Source organism: Larus michahellis, chromosome 1, assembly GCF_964199755.1.
Source record: "Larus michahellis chromosome 1, bLarMic1.1, whole genome shotgun sequence".
Classification (NCBI taxonomy): Eukaryota; Metazoa; Chordata; class Aves; order Charadriiformes; family Laridae; genus Larus; species Larus michahellis.
The window spans coordinates 89,891,959-89,915,013 of NC_133896.1; the positions used below are offsets into that span (position 1 = coordinate 89,891,959).

The 23,055-nt window shown below is 39.8% G+C and overlaps 1 protein-coding gene across 7 annotated transcripts in view; it reads right to left on the reverse strand.

Moving 5' to 3' along the window:
• MPPED1 (metallophosphoesterase domain containing 1) overlaps positions 1-22,734 on the reverse strand; it is a 66,437-nt gene extending 43,703 nt beyond the window's left edge. The window contains exons 1-4 of one of the 7 annotated variants that reach the window (XM_074591035.1): positions 10,790-14,286; positions 7,728-7,993; positions 3,385-3,430; positions 2,375-2,560 (exon numbers count right to left, since the gene is read on the reverse strand). In XM_074591035.1, the coding sequence (XP_074447136.1) occupies positions 2,375-2,560; positions 3,385-3,430; positions 7,728-7,809 (314 nt within the window). In that variant the 5' untranslated portion in view covers positions 7,810-7,993; positions 10,790-14,286. Of the gene's footprint in view, positions 1-2,374; positions 2,561-3,384; positions 3,431-4,970; positions 7,638-7,727; positions 8,017-10,789; positions 14,287-22,046; positions 22,486-22,624 lie in introns of those variants that run through there. The other 6 variants (XM_074591004.1, XM_074590995.1, XM_074591013.1 and 3 more) reach the window with 6 other exon arrangements.
• Between the last annotated feature and the right edge of the window lie 321 nt (positions 22,735-23,055).

Here is a 23,055-nt window from a genome sequence, read left to right on the forward strand (position 1 = left end):
AGCTGAGATCAAGGGAAGGAGTAACAAACAAATATTCTAGTGTTTATTCCAAGGCATAAACAAAGTTATAGTCTAATAATGGCAGAAGACACAGATTTGACACAGAACAAAATAAGTGGGAAGATGAGCCCTGTGCTATGGGATAAAAGAATGGGAAATTTGGTGACAGCAGGTAAGAATGACAGTGGAGGTAAAAGTCTGTGCCAGAGTCTGTCAATTACTTTCTCAAGAAACCAGTAAAAAGTTAAGGAAGAAGGAGAAGGTTGAGTAGGCTGTGGGAGTTGCAAAATCATGTCAGGTACTGGAAGCAGCTATCTAGAAAAGCCAAAACTGTTGGAGACTAGTGGATAACCAGCAAAAACTTTTGAAATTTCTTCTTCTCAAAGAGAACACTTATAAGCATTCTACCATTTACTATATATTTTGCAAACACTTAATGTATTCAAGAGATGATAAATTGTTCATTTAAAAAAAAAAAACTTTCAAAAAAAAATAAACTTTCCATTTTGAAATCTCATTGACTGTGATTTAAAAAAAAAAGTTTTTAACATTTTGAATTTGGAACAAAACTTTAAATGCTAGTGGAATGAAACCTATGTAGAGACTCCAAATTATTTTTCTATTGGATTTTCCAGAATGAATTAAAAATTTAAGTTAAATTTCAGATTTTTTCAAGTTGCCAAGAAACTAAAACAAATCTTTAACTTGCTAAATTTGCATCTCTCAAAGATGCTCTTGCAAAAATGTAACTCATATCACAAAGATCACCTTTCCCCAAACCGCACGCTACCATGAAATTGGACAGATGCCTGAAAAGTCACAAAATTAAGCCTTCTTTTGGAATAAAAATGATGAAAAGACCATCACAGAAATGCCTTGTGAAATCTCCCTACCATACTGAGAGGATTTCAGCTTAAGGACTTCTTCAGAACACTCTATAGCTGTGGCCAGCAGGGAGGCAGATGGAGAACTAAGGAGACAAAAACTGTGCAGGCAAGCAATGCGCGTAGCCCCCATGCTTGCTCGCTAGCAATATCCCAAAGCACTTTTCTTCCCTCAATAGCAGATAAATAAAATGGGTATTATTTAGAAGGGATAACCATATGGTTTGCATAATCTTTATATGCTATTTTCAGTACATTGTTATAATACATGGTAGAGACCTGCAAAGTAGGATTAAAATTTGCTTTCTGTTTTACAATGAACCGGTTCCATTTGGGTACAGAGACAGAGGTGAGGGCACTATAGCAGAGTATTTGACTTCCACATGCTGTCCCTACCTTAATACTCATAGAACAATGCAATTGTTCCATGTGGGACATATTATTGGGTTCTCAAGCTCAAATAAATATTTATCAGCCTTGCTGATAATTATTTGCTAGTAAATATTTGTTTAAATCGTGAAGTCCTGGCTTTTTTTTATATTCCATTTCTGCCTACATGCATCTGTCTGCTTTGTGTCTTCCCAGTGTGGAATGCTGTCACATGTAGCAAAAAAGACAGGAACAATGCAAAAATATCAACTACAGGAAAGAAAAACAACCTAAAAGCTGAGAACCATTACCCTTAAACTGTGTCCGTTTTGTCTCCAACTCCTCCGTTTCCTCTCACCTTTTTTTTTTTTGACAATGAAGTATCAGAATCCAGAATCCATTTTTATTCTAAACTAAGGTATCCACACTGCTGCATGAACAATACCGATCAGGGCTTTTGTCTGGATACAGTGTACGCTTTCCAATTTTCACTGTCATTTTTTTTTAGCATATACAAACCATTGCAGAAGCACATGTAAATCACCACTCTCTTGCCCAGTGGAACAGAATTTCAGTTACCAATGCCAACAGTTGCCTACAGAAGGCATCTACATCTGGTCTGCTAGATCCAAGACAGCAACCACAGGCACACGTTTTGCTTTGTTTGGAATTCATCACTGTGGTGCAGCTGAGCCTCAGATAAAAAAACTATGAGCCTCCGGGGTTAAACAGACAAATGTTTTCAGTCACAACAACTTTTTTTGCGGGGAAGCAAAGCCATAACAATGTATGTAAGAGGTTTTATGTAAATCATTAAAGGCCTACTGACTTAAATTGTTGCTAACACCAAGAAGTTGCTTAATGTACACTTGAGAGTGTGAAGGCAGAACAGATGAATAGTCTCACAAATCTTACTTGCTCAGTTGGAAAAATGCAAAAATATTTGTTTAAAAAAAAAAATAGAAAAAAAAAAAATCTGATTCCCGCTCATTGCCATTCCAATTTAAAAGTCAAATTAATATTCATCATTTCTGAGTGCATGATGGTTTTTACCGGGGGGCAGAAGGGGCAGATACAATCAGTAAACAAATTTACTTTCAAATCCACACAGAATTCAATACCTACCTAGCCACTCGTTGAATTTTTTTACTTCACTAGGAAGTCCCAGCTCAGTAAAATCACCAGCATGTATTAACACATCTCCATATGGCATTTGGATAGGATCAGTTCTTGAGTGAGTATCAGAAATACAGACAAATCGTGTATATCCTGGAGGTTTGGGAGCATCATGGGGCACCGGATCAACCCTGCAGGAAATGCATCATAACAAGGTTATAAAGTACTTATGTACTTCTTAGTATCTGTTTTGCAATTCTAATACTATTTTTTACCCTTACAAAAGATTACACAGACTTCTAGATCTGTCTGATGGAAGGGATTTATTAAAACAAAACTAACACTAATGGGAGGTGTAAAAATTTTTGATGTTCACATCACAACATTTTCGTATTTGTTGGGTAGATGGATTAATTTAAAGAGATTAAGCAAAAGAGATTGAACTATCGCAGTAACTCTGAAACAAATACTTACAAATAAATCAAAGGCATTGCCAGTTTCAAAGGAACAGTACTATCCCGTTTCATTGTTTAAATATGATTATACGGTACACAGGGGAAAGATTTATTTTAGATACATAAATACATTTAAATGCATTTTTTCTAATTATAACTTTTTTTCTGTAAGTTATATAATTCCAGCAAATTTAATTAACACATTTTGGAGATATGTTTCAGTGTGTTAATGCGCAAAGCAAGATAAGAACTCTCCTGACAACAGCTGTAAATGTACGTTCAAGCCTGACTATTGTCAGGACAAATGTGGCAACTTTCTGGGCTTAATTATACTAAATGAAATCAGATGCTGCGAGGGGTGAGGCTGCATTGTTCAGAACCCAATCTCGATATTCAAAACTGAGGAAACGAAAAGATCTGACCCAGTTTGGTGAGACTTACTTATGATTTAGAAGACGAAAGCAGAGAACACCTCTCTGCTATATGAGGAATACTTATTTTCAACTCAATCTTTTTACCCTCAATCCATATTTTGTTAGAATATATAGAAGCAAATGTACCTATATTCAGCCATACACTGTCTGCTATTCCAGTTAGGGAATTCTGCTGGAATAAAATCAAAGAGCCAGAGATGCAAGAGTTATATTTATGTCACTAGAAACCAGAGAGATATATAGAATTGTTACGAATTATTTTACTTTTACAACATCTATTTTGAAAGGACAAATAAAATTAGTTTTGTTCACTGTTGCAGTATGTAATACATATTCCTAAGTCTTGCTGGCTGTGCTTCAATTCAGGAGCTTAACTTTCATATAAACTCAGGAAAAAAGTTAGAGATCTTTGCTATTAATAATACTACCCCTGTTTACTGGGTAAATTTTCAGAAGGCATTTTATTGCTTGAAAGATATATGATAATAATCTTTAATCACACAATCTTTTCCCTAAGTCAAAGAAGAATTCTATGAAATTTATAGGCGGGTAAACTGAGGTGTTTTTAACAACTACACAAGATTAGTGAGAGAGAGTGAGGAATAAATCTAAAAAGTTCAAATCTTGATAAATACAGAAAAAGTTCTTAGCATTTTCTAAAACACACAATATAACTATGAAACCAGAGTATGAGCAAATTATTTTATATCCGTCCTTCCTATACTTTTTTAGGAAGAAGAAATGTTGGGGTTTTTACAGCAGTACTGGAGAAATAGTGTTTTAGTACAAGTACCTTGTAGGCATCTTTCTGAATTTCCAGGTTTTGAGCAGAAAGTGACCAAACATGAGGCAAAGAGTAAAATCAGCTGTGATCAAATCATATGTAATGAATACCCAGCAGTATGTACATGCTAGTGGGATATGTAAGCACACACATACTGGAAATTGTAAAACTTGGCTGACAAAGAGTGGAACATTTGGACCCTGAGCGAGAGCAGCTGCAAACACTGTGTGTAGGGCTGAGGGAGTGTGCGTGTTGCAGGAGGACCACAGGCACATGTAGAAGGGCAGCTGACAAAATAAAGAGTTAGATGCAGAGGGAGTTAGGCATGGGAGGCTACAACCTCAAATGGTGCCGCTGCATGAGTGCCATGGCATGTTAAAAATGCCTATTTTGGAGGGAAGAGAGCTGCCACAGAGCGAGCTCCGTGGGTGGTGAGTGGAGGTAGCAGGGGTGCAAAGGAATACGGATGGTGCATGGTGGCTTTCAGACTAGTGAGCGAGGCTTGTCATAAGGTGCGAGCTGTGTGAAGTGTAATGCATTCAGTTCATGGAGTTCCTTCTCAAAATGAACTGGGATGGCTGGATAAAAATGAGGGGGAGCTGACCCTGGCTATCGTTGCAGCCATTCAAGCGAAAAAGCAAACATATTTCTGATTATTGCTCTCCCTGCCCAGCACTTCCCAAAGTGAGTTACAGGTTGTATTAGTAAGCCATCTTTAAATTACACATACTACCCTGGCACAATATAAGGATATGGACTGGTCTAAAATAGAACTTTTTGACTTTTCATGGAAGGATAGCCTTTAAAGCAGGTGCTTCTTCTCCTTCAGAAATCTTTTAAAGCTCGGCAGTAAGTTGGGTGTTGGGGAGTAGCATGCATTTCACATGTTACTCCTCTGAAGCTGAGTGGAAAAAAACAACAGACTTACCATGACAACCCATGCAGCACACAATACACATGCTTTTTCTTACAGTTTGGATGGGGACAGGGAAGATGTGGACAGCATTTTCCTGGTTGCTGAGGTATGTATAACTTTTAAATCCTGTGCAATGGGCCAGAGAATTTTCACAGGAAAAAGGCATCAATACAAAAAACCTCAAATAAATGAGATGCAGATTTTCACATTGCAGTGATATGCACACACTGAGGCTGGATATAGGTAAAAACATATGTCAAGTTTCACAAATGCATAAAACTTGTATTACTGGAAATAATTTCTGAAGGCTCAATCCCCATATTCTTGTGTAACACATTCCCACAGCAGCTGTCACACCAACACTCAATGCACTGCTTGCAGCGTGAGCAGAGGAGTAAAGATCTGTTGATTATTTTTGTGCAAATGAATTTGTTTTTTTGAAAGCAGTACGAAAACTTGTGGAGAAACTGAAAAGCAAAGTTAAAAAATTTCAGAGCAAAACCACTGCCAGAGTTTTGTTTATACGCTAGATTTCCGTGGCAGGACAGGAACTTCCCAGAAATGACTGATGGACTTGAAAACACTATCAGAATTTACCACCCTTCTTGTCAGTGGCTACCCAGTCATCTCACAAGCACAGGAATGCCAGGCTAAGATGGGGCTAGGAAGGGCTGTCAGCATGTTGTGGGTGCTAAAAAGCGAAACAAGAAATATAAAACTGCATGGAGTACTAAGGAAGAGCTGCCAAATTGAATTCAGAAGAAAAGGAGCACTAAAAAACCTCTGTGGTTAAAGTAGTTTACTACAAGTTCAATGTTAACAGGTCTATGTGAAATCTGCTTATGATTGCCTGCGACATCACTACTCTAGGTACTTTGAACTATACACAAAAACAAGGCAAAGCCCTCACCTCCTTGAAGTCAATGACAAAACTTGCATGGACTAAAGCAGGGCTAAGATTTCACCCATAACAATGATGTGAATAAAAGGTGCTTTTATTACACTTTTTATGTCTAGTTTTTCCTTCTTTGTTATTTTTCTATTCATTGGTAGAGACCAAAAGCAATCCTGCTAGTATTCAGAAACATTATTTTCAATTTCGGTACCAAGAGAAAGAATAGGTCAGGTTGTGGCAAATGTTTCAATTTAGCCTGTTTTTCTATTTGCGCGACCTTCTTCAGTAGTATTAATCATTCACGAGAGATTGCTAAACTCTTCTGAAGAACCGTTTTCTAAGGATAGATTATTTTCAACTACCTGCTTAGGTGCTGAACTTCTATCATGCAGTTGATTGTCTAAGCCCCCCAGTAATATGATTTGTTACTGGTTAGAAGTTTAAACAGCATATTGTTGAGTACCAAGTGGATACTAACAAATAACTTATTTTCAGCCCACTAAAAACATTCAGCTTTTAAGACCAGTGAACAAATTCATGAGTGCCCAGAACTGTCTGAATATTCACAAAGAATGGCTAAGCCTTGACAAATAAAGCAACCTGCGTTTGGCATTTTCATTTGTAAAAGTATTTCTGAACACACATTTGTTTGTTTGTACTTTTGCTACCATTTGCCAGCTCTATAAACAAAAGATGTTTCCCAGGGCTAACACTCAACTCATTTTACTGTTTGCACTTCGATAGTACCTAAAAACACCCAACACAGACCATAAGCTAATACACTGCCCCGCAAAAACTGAGTGTTCGATCACCAGCCTGGTATATTCAGATACTTTTAATACAGTATCTCATTTTTGCCAAAGAATGTACATAAGCATTCACTGAATGGACACATAGCATTCAACCAGTCATAATTGCTTAGTTTTTTAACTGCAGAAATCACGGCCTATTGTAAATAGGCTGTTTGTAAATTACCAAATCACATTGAATACCAAAAATGTGAATAAGGTGATTATTTATTCAATCTTCCTAAAGGGAAAAAGTTTCCATTAAAAAAATGAAAACCAGCCTTCTGATCTAAAGATAAGGCTGCTTCTCTCTTTAATAAAAACAATAAAATGGTGCAGACATTTTTATTCCCTATAAAAATACTTTACAGTAGAATTTTATACTTAATTTATTTGTAATAGCTTTACTGTCTTGCTCTTCCTTCTGGCTTTAAACTTTATGGCAGTTTTCATTTTGTAATTATAATTCTCCACTTTATGTTACAAGTAAATCATTTAGAGCAGTTAATTTTACTGATGTTGTCATTATATGAGAAGTCAGAAACAAACACATTATTTTAATTACTCTTTAAGCACTCGGCATCTTCGGCACATCGGTATGGAAGTAAGTTGTCGGATGGGTGCCCACACTATTTTATTTATTTAAGTGATTTTTCCCTTGTATGTAGCCGTAATATAAGTAACCAAATAATATGTGTCGTACAGATAAAGGCTTGGTATTTTCAATAGCTATTTACATCAATAAGCAAGTGCAAAATGCAAACAAACATTATTTAGATTGCAGAAAGTATCATCCTTGTAGCATCTCTTATTTTATCACCACTGTTTGTTATTTATTTCTCTTTTTAATACATAAGTATTACGTATTAAAGTTATGCTAGTGGAGTGATCTTTCTCTCATCCTTTAACAAAGTACTTATACTTTCCAAATAGACTGATTTTGTATCATTACAGTAATTATTATTAGAAAGGCAGCAAAACAGTGCTCTTTGAATCCTTTTTGACTGGTCCATCAAATACCACATCGACAAGGCAATAACAATTCAGAAGGCTGTGCTAGAGCAATAACAGAACTATAATACTTACATTTGCACATGTGGGGGCTGAAAACGTCCCTGGTTAATGTTGTAGAACGTGAAAGCCTGTGTGGGGTTGGAGCTGTACTCATCCACTTCAATTATGAGTCTACTGTGCTGATGCCTTCTAGCTGCCATAATGTGCGACTGGGCAAAAGCCATGCTTGCACTGTGTAGTTCGGCTTTTTCAGGCGATCATATCTGCTATCTTCCTACATCGACGGAAGAAGACCATGACATCTCCTTACCTAATCAGCACGCTCCCCTCCGAAAAACCTAAAAGCAGATTGAAGAGATGGAGCGTAACTGTTTGACAGTTAATCTGTTTGGAATTTGCTTTATTTAATATGAGATGAACATGAAGGGGGGATATGGAGGGACGAAGACACACAGCCCAAAGAACTCATGACAAACCTTTCCAACTCAGCAATTTGATGAACGTACTTTCGCTGGGGGTGGGAAGCAGGGAGTGGAAGTAAACTTACTACAGAACACAGGGGCAACTTTCTCAAGTATTTCAGAAATTTAATACAAATCTAAAAGACAAGGCAGTCATTCTTCAGAATGGTGTGTCAAATAATAACGTTTCTTCAACACAATCACTTACTTTCTTTTTTTCTTGCATTGCTAAATGTTTATTCCCCATCCTCTTTCAAAAAAACCCCACCAAACCTGAAATTGAATACATACAGGTGTGTATGACTAAAATGTGAGTTAATTAAACAAGAATCAATTTAACCAATTCTTCAGAAAGTCTGTGCCATTTATTATGGGGAAGCATTGAAAGTGGCTGCTCTTTACATCCTAAGGAACAGAGCAAATAGCGTTCTGTGCACTTGCTCCTGGTTTTATAGTATCACCGAAGGAACTCCTGACACGAACACCCCTCTTCAAACACGTTCTCTTCGCAGTGAGCGCTAGCCCAACATTCTGGATTCACTGGAAAAAAGAAAGTGATTCAAAGGCTAACACACAGTTAAATGTTACTAAATATTAAAAAAAGTAAAATCCATACAGGTTTTATGTTTGGGAATAAATTTTTCCCTGAAGGTTATGCAAGCCTAGAACAGCAGCACTGACAATGGGTAGAGGAACAGCAAAGTGAAACCAACTGGAATGCAGAGTATCCCCTAGAAACAGAAGAAAGTAATTTAAATGTGAATTTTACTTTTATTTCCCAGTTTAATAAAAAATGGATTACAAGCTATAAAGGTGGGTATTTTTACAGTATAATTCTGCATCCTTTTTAAAAGTTGTCTGTCTTAAATATTTACTTTCATCAAAGCGAGGGCTCTCTTCTTCTAGGGAATATAAGTAGTCTGCTTCAGAAGATGTATTTCATGAAAAGCCATGCTAGAATGCAGCAATTCACTTAGTATGTGCAGCTTCTGGAAAGCAAGACTGCAAGTATTTTGTGTGACCTTGCTGATGTGCCTTACTTCCACTCTGAAGGGACCGCTGCCAAGCGTGATGGATGAAGGTGGTCTTCATAATCACTCAAATTTTTAAAGCTATTTACAGGTACTTTGGTCCAATTCAGTTCTAGCGGCAGTCAAGCACCTAAGCATCTTTAAAAATCTGGGCTTCAGTCCCTTGCTTAACTACTACAGATGTTAAGTGCTCCAAGAAGCTGCGGTGTATTTTTGTTTTGGGAAATCTTGTCCTTAGGAAACTGAAATGAAAGATTCAGCTCAGTTTTGTTACTTGCTGAATGGCTGTAAAATGATGACAACTTGCTGTCACTAACAACCTGCAGGAAAACAGTCTGAGAATAAAACAGCAGATTCCTTCATGCCCTCCCCTAGAATTGAGTGGTAAGGAAATGGCAGAATAACAACAAAGAAAATTTGGGATTGAAAACACTCTCAGATGCCGCGTTCAAGCTACAGAACAAGCAGCAGCACAAAGGAATGTGCCAGAGCAGGGGGAGGGACGGCAGGCACGATCCTTGTAAGAATAATCAAGTACAAATTGCTGCATTTAGGAAATAAGAAATTATGATGGCAGATGTGAAGAACCCTCCCTGAGGAGCCTCCTGTATTAAATGATGCATTTGTAAAGAAGTTTGAATAGGCAAGGTCAGAGATTTTACAAGGGGCAAACTGTTCTAAGTGAACCTACTTCTGTTTGAAAGAAACTATTAGAACCAGTGACCTCTAGAAATATTCTCCAGTAAGATTAATAACTTGTAATTCCACAGATCTACATAAGGATTTCAAACTACCTGAAAAACACAGCCTTTATTTTATAATTCAGTGATTATGCCCACTTTACACACAACTGAACTGCAGTTACTAAGAAGTTAAGGCACTGCCTTGGGGACCTAGAATCTCCCTTTGGCCTTAGTAAGTTCCCAGGAACTCACAGCAGCTGAGAAAATGCCTTCTGCCAGCCTCCTCTTTGGGTCCTGTCTTTTATGACTTCTCTCAAGTTACACATCAAATATGATGCAGAAACAACAGATGTATTGCGGGTACCCCAATATCCACTCTTAAGCTCTGCTTTCGCTTTCTGGGTAAGTGGAAAAAATCACTTACCAACACAAAGCAACTCAAAAGAACAAATTCGTTTGCAAACAGAAACAAACCACAGCCAGCACACCCCTGATACGCCCATTAGTCCTGAAGAGTTCTTTTAAGAAAGGAATCAATCCTTGCACATGGGAGAGTATGAATCACGCCATTAGGCCAGCTTGAGATGATGCGAACCACAGACATTCAGCAAGAAGTTCACCATATAAACATGTAAAAAATGGGAAGACAACATATTTCACTTGAGGTAAGGAAAAAGAAAAGGACAAAAAAAAAAAAAAAAAAAAAGAGATGTGACAGCACTGCTAAGCCTTCTGCCAAACAACAGTCACCCAGCATCAACTCTGGACACATAAAAAGCACCCAAGACCAGAAAAGAAAGCCAGATCCTGCAATAAAAATAAAATAACTGGCATTCGTACGAATAGCCTGTGCTAAACAAAAATCAGCTATGTAACAGACATAATCAGTAAGCATAATTCAATAGCAAGCTTAATTCAATCTCATTTCAGAAACACACACAGATGTCTTTGAACCTTACCTTTCAGTCTAGGGCTTTCTTCCTGCATAAGTGGTTGGCTTACTACTAACATTCTTGGTGTTCGACAGAACAAGCTGTCTCTTTCCAGCTTGACTGATAACCAGACTGACACCCATTACTCCCCTCTTTCTGTTTCCATTTTCAATAGTCCCCCAAATTGTAACTTTCTTTCTTTTAATATTCTAAAATTTCTTCCTTCCCCAAACCAGAGTACAAAATGCAGCAGGGAAATAATTATCTGCTTCCATAGCATGCAAGTTTTAAAATTATATGCCCAGCATTAACAACACAGAGCATTAAGACTCAAATCCCCACAGCAACAACATGCTAACCATCCTCTTCCCCCAGACTTATGGAGCTGCGGGATGTCTGCCAGGGAAAAACAGAGAAATGTAAAAAGGACTGCAAGAACATGAATACTAAAATAAATATCACAAACCTGGCTGTTAGAATCACAGACTGAGAAAAAGCTATTAAATCAGCTAAGCCATCTTCTTACTGATGGCAGGAATGTTCTCCATACATTATTTTTCTGCTGCTTTCTCCAGCCTGTGTTCAAATGTTCACAGAGCTCTGACCCAAAGCCCACTGTGTACAACGGATACTGCTCCACCGTCTCCAGAAGGCTCTGCATCAGGCCATAAACTATGTGGACTGCAACATCTTCCCTCAGGAATTACTGGACTAGGCAGGTGCCTGGACCCAGATGTATATTTAACTACTTCGATGAGATCCTCAAATAAATCTTTGTATTAATTTTTTTTTTACTTTTTCAGCCTGAATTTTCTGGTATTTTCGTCTCACAGCCTTTTTGTAGAGCTGGCATAATAATTTCCCTCTTTTACATGAACTTTCCAGACTGTTTATGCATCCTATTTCTCTTTTTTCCATTTTCAAGCCAACTTTTTATTTTAATCTCACTTTTTCACTCACAGATTCTGCTTTATGTTCATCCTTCAGTTCACCCTCATGTTTGCTCTCACCATATCTCACTCCATCATCCCCGCTGTTCCCTCCATCATCTACCCTTTGTCTCTAGCTTAAAAACACTGAGACCTCCTGAAAATTATTCCATCAATAAAAAATATGAATCTAGACTCAAAACCAACACGGCTCAAGCACATATCACTGAAATAGTAATTAGAAACCAAGAAGAAATACTGACAATGACGATGATGATAGTAAAAAAGAAGTTATAAATCAAGAGAGAAAACTGTGAAGGAGTTACCTGTTAAGCAATGAACTTCACTAGGTTACAAAAAATGTGGAGGTCAAGAAACACAACACGGCGATAGCATACTCCAGCAAGAGTTGAAGAGAGGCAGTTGCCAGATTTTGCACTAATAACAGTGAGATAATATGAACAAATAAGAGGACGCTGGGACTTTCAGCAGTACTAAGATCAATGGCAAAGAGGTAGCTACAGAAAATGTGTTAGTTTTGTTCAGAGACACTGACAAGCTGGGATTTGGGGAAGCAATGAAGAAAAGAAATGTAGTTTAAAAAAGAAAAAAAAAAGGCATTTCATGCAGCTATAAAACTTCAAAGCCGTATTTTTTCAGGGAAAGCCAGTAAGACAACAGCAGTAAAATACCCTAAAGAAGCACACGAGAGTTTGTGATAAACCACATAGTGACACAGTTGCTTCTTGTGCAAACCTCGGATACTGTTAACCGGAAAACCTTTCAAGAACTTCATCAAGGGTTCAGGTCTTCCCCTATACTGCACTACAGTGCTCTTCGTGCACTGTCAGGTCACCCTTTACCCAGGGAAGTAGACCCTTTATTTAAACCCAAAAAAAGGGCTACAGAGTATTCTGCAGCAATGGTCCCAATTGTCGTAGTAACATTCCTATAACCACTAGTGTCTGACTTCATTACCACAAATTACTATTTTTGTTTTAACGCATCCCCCCCCCCAAATCTTGTTATAGACTGACCAGCAATAAGCGAACACACTGGAATCAGTAAAACAGTCGCTTACTATGAGAAATAGACTGAAAATCCTAAAGGTTTTTTGCTGTCTAAAATACCCATTTCAGATACTACAGATAGAAGCCAATCAATGGAATTAGTCTGCTATCTTTGTTCAGTTCTGCCATCAGGAAATGAATACTGAAATAATCCTAAAAAGGCATTATTCTGTGGGAAAGGATGAGCCAAGCAAATCACTCTGCAGATGAAAGCTTTTCCAAAGGGATACACTCTCCTCTTCCTCCTCTTCATTTTCTGAAACAGAATGCAAGTCCTGGCAAACCAAAACCATCAAGTCTCCCCTTACCAGACTGGTCTGGACTCACTTGACAAATGAGGACCTTAAAGTGAAGGCAGCATAACCAAATGTCATCAAGATACTTGTAGATTTAGGTCGATCATGCACATTTCTACTGATGGAATCATTAGGCTTTCTAAATGAATACGATTTGTCATACACAGAAACATCTCCCTTTGCATTGGAAAAATAAACAAATAAAACTGCAATGTATTGAAGTGAAATATGCCCTCATGCACCCCTTTTTCCCAAAGCAAAGGCTTTATCTACCTGCAATCTGTGTCAATGAGAACTACACAACAGCGATAAAAAAATAACAGACTCCTCAAGGATAACTGAATTACAATCCCATAACCTATCATGCCATTTCAGGTGTTTACCGCCCTCACAAACCTCCCAGAGTTCTTCACAAGGAACGTAGTGACCTAGAAATCCTGCCGGGAAACCTCACCCTGCTTCAGCTACAGAAGCAGTACGGCATTTGAGCACATCGTTAATTTTTCTAAATGCCAGTTTAGCGGTGGTGAAACGTGCCACGGTGACAGCCTTCACGCCTGCAGCCCCTCCGTGCCCAGCGCTGGCCGAGCGCGCAGAGGGCTGGCACCCAGCCCTGGCCGCCTCTCTGCCTCAGGCCACCACCGCCGAGACCACCGCCGAAGGGCGGCTCTAACTTCATATCCACACAGGCTAAGAAATCCCCGGGTTTAAGCAGCAAGTAAGTGTACAAACAGGAGACGGTTTTGTAATGCAGATTTATCTCCAAAAAAAACCCAAAACAAAACAGAACACGCTCACCGATCCACTCTGTGAGTACCATGAGATGGCAACATACACTGCTCCATCTGCTCCTCGGGGCACAGCATGTAGTTATATTACAGTGCAAGTTTGTAAAGTTGTCTTAAGGTCAAAAATTGGTATAAAACCTTTACAAGTGCCTCCTTACCATGGATTTCACAATCCTCATCTGGTGACTAGAGCACATATGCTCCACTATGGTATTTTCAAAACCCCTTGCCTATGGTGTATCTTTAATTGAAAGAGATCTTGAGCATCTCATTTTTCAGTCTCTGCTCTCTTCAGTGGCTTCTGCTGAAAGAAGTTGTACCATCCCCCTAATTTATTAAGGGGACTCTTTGGGTGGTCTTTTTAAAACACGTCTGAGATGGTTTTCTGTGCCAGCAAATCTCAATTTGCTAACTGTTATCAGCCAAATAATACTCAGTTCTGTGACTGTACTTTTTCCCCGGAAGTCAGAGCTATTCCCACCCATATAACCCAAACCAGGGGGCATAATCCTGAGTTACTTGTATGCCTCAAAATCCTACTGGCTTCAATGAGAAGAAATGCAAGATCTATCCTCTTCTGTTTAGAATCTCATATTTCACTACCAATGAATACTCAGTCCCTTGTCATATATATCACATATTTGTTAACTGCAGATCTACAAGGCACCGAGAAATGTGTTTCGTAACGTGAAAAAATTCAGCAACTTAAGTAAGACCTTTTATTTCTCTGTAATTAAAATTAACTTAACCTGCATTGGAAAAAAAAACAACAAAACCCCCCAAGATATTTCTCACCATGCTAAAACACACATCATTGTTCTCCTTTGCTGAATCTAATGACCTGCCATAGTATGACAAAATTCTTCATTGAAATTAATTTTTTTCTTCAAATTGGCTTTCTTCCATTGCTCTCAAACCCAAATATTATATATGTTTCTCTCAATACTTTATTTACAAAAAAACTAACATACTTGTTAGCTTTAACTGTCATAAAAAAAATTATATAGACACAGGAAGTAGGAAATGAGATAAATTATTTGTCTTCTGGAACTATGCCCTAACATCCACTTCTGCAGAGCTCCCTCAAAAATATACTGTACCTACTACATGCCAAAGTTCCGACCTGGCGTCCAGAAAAAGAGACAGACAAATGAGTTCAGAAAATACAAAACTTGCACATCTGCCGATGAAATCTAATTCTGTATTTATTTAAAGCAGTTACCACTTGGAAACCTCTTAGCTAGTCTTATTTTGAATTATGATTGTATGTTTTTATATTACTTTTTCTCGTTTTTCTACCTAGGTTCCCAAAACTACAGTAACTGAATATCCTATTTATGAAGATTTAATTTTATTTTGGCTCTTCAGCAGTATCATTTTCTGAATCAAAATAACTGTTCATTTACTCAGTTTTAAAAATACACACAACCTAATAATATTGCTTTGTTTTCACCTTAAACTTCCACTTTACAATATATCCAATATATTTTAGACTTAAACAGTGCAATACTCTAAGACTTAGAAATAGACTGAACATTTGTCAGGGCTAAATGCATTATTGTAATCCTACATATGATCTTGCCTGAATGTATAAAACATTATCATATTTGGATAAAACATTTAAATGGAGAGATTTTTCTCAAGTAAAACCACATTTTTTCCCTGAAAAATATACTGTTTTGGCTCGATATTACCTATATTTAACCCAAAATACCTGCAGAGGTAGCTAATCTATTTAAGTAATTACCTCTAGGGAAGGAAATTTTAAATAAATACCTAAAAGCCACAAAACTGATTCCTCACTCTAAAATTTTGCCTTCATCTCTGGCAGTATTTCAAAATCTACATTACTGAAAATCATGAGTATATGTTCATAAAAGACAAATTACAAGTCACAAAATGATAATACTACTCATTCTAAGGGAAAATAGCTAAAAATACAGGTTATGTGGGAAAATGATCCAAAATGGACATTACAAAAGGAGTAAATTAGGGCTGTGGGGATTTGATTCTACATTTCAGTCTGCAATTTGGGCATGTCATCTGATTAAGCTCTTGAATCTCTTAAAATATTATTTACTGAGAAGAAGACTATGTAAGTACTGAAATATTATTTACTTAAGAAACAGTTTGGCTTAATTTTTAACTCAAGAATGTTCTTTTTCTTCACCCTTTTGTGACAAGTGGCCTCACGCTCATTTCTTAGCCTTCACCTGTACAAACCCCACTAGGTCAAGTCCCACTCGCCTGCGACACACACTTATTCAAACCGATTTCAATGGAAATTGTGTATAAATCGCAGAATTTGACCGATTTGATCATTCATGCATATCTGAGGGCAGAATACATCTCATCTGGTTTAGCGTGTTCGCTCCGATACCAAAATTACATCAGAATATGTCAAAGCCTAACACTGAGCAGAGGATTATTTTAGTAGACAGTTCAAGTAGTCTTCACATAAGCATTCAAAGTCAGTGTTGGGCACCAGAAGTGTTAAGTCTATGGGTCGGCAAAGTACAGCAGAGATGCCAGGGTGGCTCAGGGCAGAGGTGAATGGCACACAGCACCCCTGGAACACCCAGCAGCAGAGGCAGCAACTCCCCTGCTCAGAGTTTAGCAGGAGACAGGAGCTGCTGCTTCATATACAGGCAAATTAATACTGGTAAGACGGTTCACAGGGTCTTTCTTCCCTTTTGGTGCAACAGCACCTCTTGGTTGCAGATGAGTTTCTGTTGCCAATATTCTCATATGATTTCAGAAAGAAATCTAACACTAACACCTCTTGAGAGGTTGCTGATCTCTATGTCAATAAACAAGAATGGAAAATAAAAGTGGCCAGTCTATTCCTGTAGTTCAAGATGAATGAAATGCCTAAGTATCAGCACACAAATATATATAAGATGGAATGCAGAACCAGCTTACATGTAAATATATTTATAGTGATACTACTTCTGAGATCAGTATATCTTTTTCTATTAAGGCCTGAAGTTTAATTATAAACTTAATCAAGCAAATCCTTAACAGCTACATTTTTTTGTCTTAGACACAAAAGTTTGAAAATTGTCCTATTAATTTTTTTGCTTCCACTTTTCACTCACTTAGTTGCATCCATCCCACTGAAATCCTTCATGTCATCTGACTAATGTCACTGGGTTTGTTCTGTTTATTTTTCCAGGTATCCTCCCCAGGACTGATGTAAGATAAAAACACTCAACAGTTGTTTGGCCCACTCACTCCTCCTACCCATAAAGTCATGTCTGCAAAAAGCCCCCCTACCTGGCCCACAGGAAACGGAGACAAAGGCAACTAAACCTTTCCCTTCAAAGAAAAAGAGACACAGTACGGGAAAAGTCCCAGACACTTGGTCCTGAGGGGCAGCATTTCAGGTCAAAGACCTCTGGATATTATTCTTCAGACCTAAAATGGATCCTACTGATTAGCAAAGCATCCAGTCCTACAGCGCCTTTCTCACACAGGGATGCTTCAAATCACCACTCTCCCTGAAGCTGAAGAGGCTACTCATAAAAAAAGCAGGATTTAGGAGAAGAGCTCAGAGAGTGCACTCACGGCACTCCATGGCAGGTAGGCTAGCTCAGGTGGAAGCTATCACACTGCAAGACACGGCACAGGCTGTGCCAAGTGACAGGAATAGTTGGTGAGCGACTGGGCTGGCTGCCTCTGAACTGTGACTCCGAGCTGCACACACTGTACATCAGCTGATTCGCTGGCTGCTTGAAGAACTATTTTGAAAATTTTATTTGGACCAACTACAAATTTTCATGTGATGCACAAGATGCTAAAACAATGCCAAACAGTTCAGGGGGGAAAAGCAAAGGGAAATCAAAATGAAAAAATACCGAGGAGAAAAGTATCAAAGTAGTGAAAGGAACCCACTATACATTTTGGAGGTTTCTTTTCCCTTCTCTCTTACCTAATCAACATGGTGAAATCGGGATATTTTTTTTTGGTGTTGACAAATCTGAAGTTTCCAACGAGATGTGTTGAAAACATGTTGAAGTTGACATTTTTTTTTGTTTTGGTTCTTGTTTGAGGTACTAGATTATTAACTACTGGTAGTAGCTGAGTTTTAATCCATCCCACCCCTGCTGCAACAGGCAAGGTATCTTGAACTTTACCAAAAACTACTCACGCTAGGGACAAAGTGGCTTTGAGGGGCAAAACTGAGATATACCTCAGAACAGCAATACAGTGAAGATAAGCTCTGAGTAAGAAATTTTTTGTTTACTAACAAAGAACCAGAGGAAAGGCTGTCCAACAAAGCTGAAATAATCCTAGAATTACTATTTATTATTAGCTGAATGTCCACAGACCAAGTGAAAACCAACAGCAAACTCTGCTAGGCACTGTACTACCATGCAGTAACAGAGAATCTCTGCCCCAAACAGCTTACAGTCTCCAGAAACTCAACAAAGTATAAGGGAGAAAAATAATACAGCAACGCACCGAAATGATCAGTGCAATGGCAGAGCACTATGTTCCTTCCGTTTTCTTTTATGGAGAAGGAAAAAATAAGTGGGATTAGTGCCACAGAAGACAAAAGCAGAGAGAAGATGGGGTATGACAGAGGCAGTGAGAGGAGGAAAAAGGTGATAAAAAATAAAGTGGCATGCAGGATGTTTGAGCTATACAGCACGTTAAGCTAAGTGATGCGACTGCAAGAGCTTGGCAAAGAGGGAGCTTGAGCAAAACAGCCAATTAGCAAAAGGCAGAGAAAAAACAGTCAAAAATATCAGCAACCATCAGTCTCCTTCGTATGCTGCTTTTACAGCTGCTCTGCTGGCTTCAGTCTTTGGTTGAATGGCAAGACCCCCACCTGCCACAAGGGAAGCTGGACTGGCTAATATGGCAAAGGAACTGACTTTAAAAGGTTGAGAGGGCATGCCGCCTAAAAAACAGCTTTCAAAAAAGTGATATATGCTAAATATAGTAATCTTGGTTTTAGCAGAATCATATAAATTAAAAATATATAACAAGCAAAGGCAAATACTTGCAATTGAAATATATTATACATAACTATTACACCTCCAAATCTGTGTAAAAAAGAAGACAAGCCCTTATTACACTAATACGGCTCTCCATAGTCACACACAATACAGCATATTTAAATGACATTGTGAACCCAATCTTACTCCCATAGTAAATAATAACATTTTTAATAGTGACTGAATGGAAAACACTTAGCATTTTGTATCTAGGTTAGTGTAATGAATCCCAAATCAGTTATGACTGCAAGTTACTACATATATGCCGTGATGGTTATTTGTTAATTCTAATACAATTTCCACTGTCGTATCAAATCACAGCAAAACTGTCACACTTGTTGACAGTTTCAACAATGAGGTCAAGCAGTGAGCAGTCACAAAGAATGAACTGTTTTACCCTCCAGAGGTGGCCACTGCAGAAGCAGGTGAATAGCCATTACCATAACAGCTCTGCTCCTTTTTGCAATAGATCTTATACTGGACTGTCATTCTGCAACCTTGCCCAAGCATTACATTCACATTATTTTATTTGTAATAACACCAGCCTGAAAAAAAATTACTTTCTAATAGAAAGTCAAAAGATAACAGTCCAGTGACCTTAAAGGACCCTCTTAAATTACTACCTTGCTTATATTTTGAAACATAACCTGGAATATACAGAGTTTAAACAGAAACATGTATTTAAGTTAGAAGTAACAATTAGAGACCACCTTGCTCGCAGATACTCTCACACAGACCCAATTTACCTATGGACAATGACCACAGAATCCAAACTGGCATATGATCCAGAACATCCAAATTAAAGTTTCCAGCACTACACTTAGTCTTATTCTGAGAGGTCAGAGTGTACATTGTAATACTTTAATATGTCTTGATGTAATAGAAATGTGTGAAAAGGCTCTTCCCTTCCTCTCTAAATTCTTCGAAGGAAGGTTCAGTAAGAATCAAGTGGACTGCACTGATTTATTTTTACTGTGTTTATTAGTCATTTGAGATGAAAACTGTTTTCATCGACAAAAGTATTAAAATTCTCAATTGTAAATGTAAATTTTTATTTACTATTTGATATTGTTTCCATATGCCTGAAAAAAGAAACCACCTGGATAACCGACTAAATAGTACTTGGTTACAGGGCATTTGAGTCTCCTTCCTTGTAATTCAGTGGCAGAACTCCAGCTGACTTAAAAAATAGTAACCTTTTTTACACCTCTACATGTTCTACTATATAGAAAAGCGCATTCCTGTGTAACTCTTCAGGTGAGGAGGACTTCATCTGAGGCAACGTATTTGATCATATCTGGTTCCTGAAAGGGCATTATCCGGACATTTTTTCCCTAATTCCATATAATAAATTCAAATAAATAAACAGCATCACAAACAACACTACATTCTATGAACCATTAACTCAAGAATCTGAAACATCAATGTCAGAATTGGCTATGTACGCCAAATCAGAATTCCGCTTTACATTCCTGCTGACAGTTCCTGTAATGAGCACACAGCATTAAATAAAAACCATGACCTGTTTAAACAAAGATCAGAGTGCCAGCTTCATCTTTGCATTCTCTCATGTTTGTTGTTTGGCATCACAAACTAATACCAAAACAAATATCTTATTAATATGAGCTCAATATGTTTTCGTAGAGGGCATGAGGGGTTTGCTCTCATCTACCAAGAAGATTTGTATATCTTTAAAATGGGCATTTTTCTTCACACGAACATGTACAGGTATTCTCAGCGGCTACTCTGCTTTAAATTAGACTGAATGAGAGAGCAAGGAAAAAAGAGACAGAGGGAATAATGTACAAGCAAAAAATTTTAAGATTCTTCTGTCTCAGATAGCTTGAGACAATGAAATAAACCAGAAGTGCCAAGCTAAAATTGTTTAAACATACCATTAAAATTTCATGGCCCATAATTGACATCAATCAATGCATGTATGTATCATGTGATGGCCATTACATTTAAGAATTTCAAAAAAATCCATATAGAAAATAGAAAGTAATTTTCTGTATTTGCTTAGATCAGAAAATTTACAGTGCCTGGAATCATGATACCGTTTATTACAAATGGGTGCAACGCAGATTACCATCATATAATGATTCTTTAATTGGTCTTCTCAAGATATATACTCTTTTTTGGTAGTCAAATTTCTGACATGCACATTTAAAATGTAGTCTTGTATTTAAATATCTACTGATATTATTCTGAAAAACTGAGAGTCCACTTTATCAGGAGCCAATCACAAAGTTTAATAATCTTGCCTAGTTATTAGTTTATGCAGAATATCCAAAACTCCTTTATATTACTCTAAATTACCTATTAAATTCATTAAGTGTTAACTGAAGTTGAAATGACTATCAATACCATACATTATCAGCATCTCTCTTAATTATGATATTGTCAAGGTATAGATTGTGTAAGCAGAAATCTTCAACTATTGATCTTCCGCCAAAGAGAATGGAATGTTTAAAATCTGTCTAGTTTCTACATGTTACCCATCTTTATCCTCTATGTTATCCACAAGCAAGCATATGCATTTACAAACGTATTCCACACTACCCATCTAAATGTGCAAAATATAAAATGCAGTTCTTAAAAAAGCAATGTATTAAAAGCAATGAAATCCCTACCTAAACGTCCCAAATCTTTTTTTTTTTTTTCACTGCCCCACTGCTTTGAGCGTGCCGGATACCAAAGAACAGCGTAGTAAATTAGACGAAATTTAGGACGAATCCTGAAAAACTTATCGAACGGTTTCCTCCCAGAACAAAACTTTGGCGGTCACTAAATCCTCTGCTACGACAAAGGAAAGTTCCTCCACTTCCACCACTCCGGATACCCAAGGGGAAGAAAGCCTATCGGGGAAGGCGCACACGGATTTTCCTCGAGGGGGGGGCTTCCCTCCCGGGAAGTCTCCGGCGGCGGCTGGTGACACCTGAACACGGGTTGGGGGGGATAAGAGCGGTGCCGGCCGCCCGGGGGTGTCCGCCGCTGCCGCCCGCTCGCCCGCGGCAGCCCAACCTCCTCCGCGGGACCTCTGCGAACAAAGTAACTTGCCGGCTGGCTGGCGGGGAGGCGACCGGACACGCGTGGGGGCCAGGGGGGCTGCTTTCCCCCCCCCACCCCCGACCTTGGCGAGGCGGGCAGGGCAGCGGCAGCCCTTCTTTACCCCGGGAGCGCGGTGACAGCCCTTACCTCCGCACACCCCCTTCCTCACGCCCGGCGGCAGGCGAGCGCCGGCAGAGCAGCGCGGCGGCAGAGCGAGGGGAGCTGCCGGGATCTCGGCGGCTTCTTCCCTCCGCCTCTCTCCCGCTCCTCGGAGAAGCCCTTCCCCCCCAACCACCCCCCACCTCCTCACTCTCACTCTCTCTAGCTTTGGGGCATATATATATATATATATTATTTTTTTTTTTAAGGAGCGAAGAGGAGCCACAGGGAAGCTTGGTTGGGAGAGGCAAAGCCCTGACGCGCTTGGGGGGTGGGTAGGTGGGGGGGAGGGGGGCTGGGGGGGTTTCAGACCCTCGCACGGCAAGACAAGCAGACCCATCCCCCTCCTCCCCCGTCTCCCCGGTCCCCAGCCGGGGAAGCTCACCGCTTCCAACCGATCCCGCACCAGGCAGGGAACGGGCCCTGCGCACAATTCCCCCCCCTCCCCGCCCCGAGCCGGCGGGGAGACCCCGCCCGGGGCGGCCGCACGCATCCCTCCGCCGCTCCGCGTCCCTGCACTGGGGCAGGGGGGCGGCGGGGGCAGGGGGCTCCCCCAAAATACTTACCCTGCCCGCCGGGGCTGCTTTGAAGACGCAGGATTTTGTGCGAGCGATCGTCTCCTTCTCCGGGAGCCCAGCCTCCCCTCCCCCCCCCCCGCCTCCCCTCCCCCGCCTCCCCCACCTCCTTTGGGGGGCCAGGAATCCCCCACTGCCGGCCCTCCCCTCCTCCCCGCCCGGCCGGGGAGCCCCGCCGGCCGACCATGCCCCGGCGCCGCCGGAGCGGTGAGCTGCCGGGACTGCGGCCGAGCCGCGGCCGGAGCGGTTCGGCCGGGTACGGGGCCCCGCCGGTGCTCCATGGCCCCCGGCAGGGGCCGGGACGCGCTGCCGGCCCGCGCTGCGGCGGAGGCGCGGGTTGGCGCCCTCCCGCCTCGGGTGGGGGGTCAGCGGGGGGCGGCGCGGAGGCCGCCTCCGGCTAGAGGGGGAGGCTGCGCCCCCCG